The sequence below is a fragment of the Nanorana parkeri genome, unplaced genomic scaffold, assembly GCF_000935625.1.
Source record: "Nanorana parkeri isolate BGI_ZX_2015 unplaced genomic scaffold, ASM93562v1 scaffold295, whole genome shotgun sequence".
Classification (NCBI taxonomy): Eukaryota; Metazoa; Chordata; class Amphibia; order Anura; family Dicroglossidae; genus Nanorana; species Nanorana parkeri.
In genome coordinates, this window is record NW_017306563.1 from 1244254 (window position 1) to 1247096 (window position 2843).

Here is a 2843-nt window from a genome sequence, read left to right on the forward strand (position 1 = left end):
ACATTCTATACACAGTGTATAGGACATGAGGACACTGAGGGACATTCCATCGCTGCAGCGGAGGAATAGACAGGATTCAGGTAACGCTGTCACAGCCGGCCAGCTCTCAGGTCCAGGTGAGTATAACTTTATTTCCCTCCCTAGGTCAAAATTAGCACTTAACCCTTGCAGTGCTGGAGGGGGGGGGGAACCCCACTGCAAGGGTTAATAAAACATTTCCCCAGAGTTCTGCTTTAAATGTATTGCATGATCTCAAGCCCTGAGGAAGGGGGAGGTCGCTGAAACGTGTTGGCTGTTTTTTTTTGGTGGACCCTTTCATAACTTTGGTCTGACACTTGTTCTTCAGACTCTGAGCGATTTCCATAGACGCAGGACAGTGAGTGAGCGTTGTCACCCTGGGACAAGAAAGAGAATTACTGGCAGGAATTCTAGGTAAAAAGCTAATGCAATCACCACATCTAATGACTCGATTATACCGTATATATAAAACACAATGGGAGGAATTTATCAAAACTGCAGCAGACAAAATCTAGAGCAGTTGCCCATGGCAACCAACCAGCTTCTCTCTTCAGTTTGTTCAGTTGGGATTTGAAAATGAAAAAGAAGCTGATTGGTTGCCGTGCACAGCTGCTCCAGTTTTGATAAATTCCCCTCAATATATTATATTTTGGCTTCTGAGTTTAGATATACAAGACCTGTCACCCTGCACAAGGAGAGAGAGAGCAGCGACCGGTCTTTATACTGCCAGCGCCGGGGTATCATCTTCTCTATATTACATTATTTGAAGGGAATTCATCAAATCTGGAGCAGACGGAATCTGGAGCAGCTGCGCATGGCAACCAATCAGCTTCTCTCTTTCATTTTCAAAGCTTAACTGATCAAACTGAAGAGAGAAGCTGATTGGTTGCCATGCACAACTGCTCCAGATTCTGTCGGTGGCAGTTTTGATAAATTCTCCTCTTTGTCTTGCCAAGAAAAGTATTATTTTGTTCCATTTAGGAACTAGATGATACTTTAGAATGCAAGCATGGCCACAACATTTGTTTTATTATTTTAGTAAGCAATAAGCAAATATTGTCCTCATACAAGAGCCGTGTGTATTCTTATCTTCATCTCAGTGAGCGTTGTGTATTTCTTCCAGATCTGTGCAGTGAGATCCAGTGTGAGACTTGGAGCTTCCTGTAATAAAGACCGGTCGCTGCTACTCTCTCTCCTTGTGCAGGGTGACTGGTCTGGTCTCTGCCCCCCTCCTGTAATAAAGACCGGTCACTGCTCTCTCTCCGTGTGCAGGGTGACTGGTCTTGTCTCTGCCCCTTCCTGTAATAAAGACCGGTCACTGCTCTCTCTCCGTGTGCAGGGTGACTGGTCTGGTCTCTGCCCCCTCCTGTAATAAAGACCAGTCACTGCTCTCTCTCTCTCCTTGTGCAGGGGGACTGGTCTGGTCTCTGCCCCCTCCAGTAATAAAGACCGGTCACTGCGCGCTCTCTCTCTCTCCTTGTGCAGGGTGACTGGTCTGGTCTCTGCCCCCCTCCTGTAATAAAGACCGGTCACTGCTGCTCTCTCCTTGTGCAGGGTGACTGGTCTGGTCTCTGCACCCTGGAGTAATAAAGACCGGTCACTGCTCTCTCTCCTTGTGCAGGGTGACTGGTCTTTATTACAGGAGGGGGCGGAGTAAAGACCGGTCACTGCTCTCTCTCCGTGTGCAGTGTGACTGGTCTTGTCTCTGCCCCTCTCCTGTAATAAAGGCTGGTCACTGCTCTCTCTCCGTGTGCAGGGTGACTGGTCTGGTCTCCACACCCTCCTGTAATAAAGGCCGGTCACTGCTCTCTCTCTCTCCTTGTGCAGGGTGACTGGTCTGGTCTCCACCCCCTCCTGTAATAAGGGCTGGTCACTGCTCTCTCTCCTTGTGCAGGGTGACTGGTCTGGTCTCCGCCCCCTCCTGTAATAAAGACCAGTCACTGCTCTCTCTCCTTGTACAGGGTGACTGGTCTGGTCTCCGCCTCTTCCAGTAATAAAGACCGGTCACTGCTGCTCTCTCCTTTTACTGGGTGACTGGTCTCGTCTCCACCCCCTCCTGTAATTTTCTGCAGGCAGCCTGTAGTGGGTGGAGCCTGTTGAGTCCCTCCCACAGCACAGTGATACAAGGTAATGTCAGTGTTAGAAAAAGCATTTGGTGCACAGAAAGTGGATTTTGGTCCTTTCAAGGAATATTTTTTGTATGAAAGTTTTTGCAGGTTATTATTTGCTGCCTGTCTACCACTGGGGGAATTCCTCTTTACCACATGTGCCAAAGACTCACCAGGAAGTTCAAGAAAATCTCCCAAAGTGAGGGAAAATCCCCTCTTAGGCAGTTTTCCCCGTTGGATGATTCCCCTCACCTCTTGCTGTGATGACAACCTTAACATTTTTGGATTTCTCCTCACTTTCTCATTGAGAGTAGTCACCAGTACAAACAGAGGGGAAAATCTACCACATGGGGACACAGAAATACAAACCTGACAGCAGGTCCAACCCTTCCCCCTCCCTATCCCAAAAAAATGCACTTTCATTATGCCCTCACAGCCCTCCTCACACAGCCACGCCGTGTGTTGGTGTCTTACCTCTCTGGAGCTCCCGCTGCCACACAGTAACGATGGCGGCCGCGTGTTTCCGGTGATGGATCAGCCACAGGGACAGGGTCTGCACGCTCTGCTGCGAATTGCTCAGCTCCGACAGCTTCTTCTCCAGGGCCGACTCCGAAAACGACGCCATGTCTCTCCGTGAGGGCCCCGGGCCCGGCACAAGATGGCCGCTTGACCTCTCAACTCTGCAACACGTCACGTGACCCACGGCGAAGACGGGGA

The 2843-nt window shown here is 49.6% G+C and overlaps 1 protein-coding gene across 1 annotated transcript in view; it reads right to left on the bottom strand.

Moving 5' to 3' along the window:
- The window catches only part of RPRD1B (regulation of nuclear pre-mRNA domain containing 1B), a 74055-nt gene extending 71212 nt beyond the window's left edge, over window positions 1–2843 (bottom strand). The window contains exon 1 of the mRNA XM_018557671.1: window positions 2601–2843. Coding sequence (XP_018413173.1) covers window positions 2601–2751 — 151 coding nt within the window. The 5' untranslated portion in view covers window positions 2752–2843. The remainder of the gene's footprint in view (window positions 1–2600) is intronic.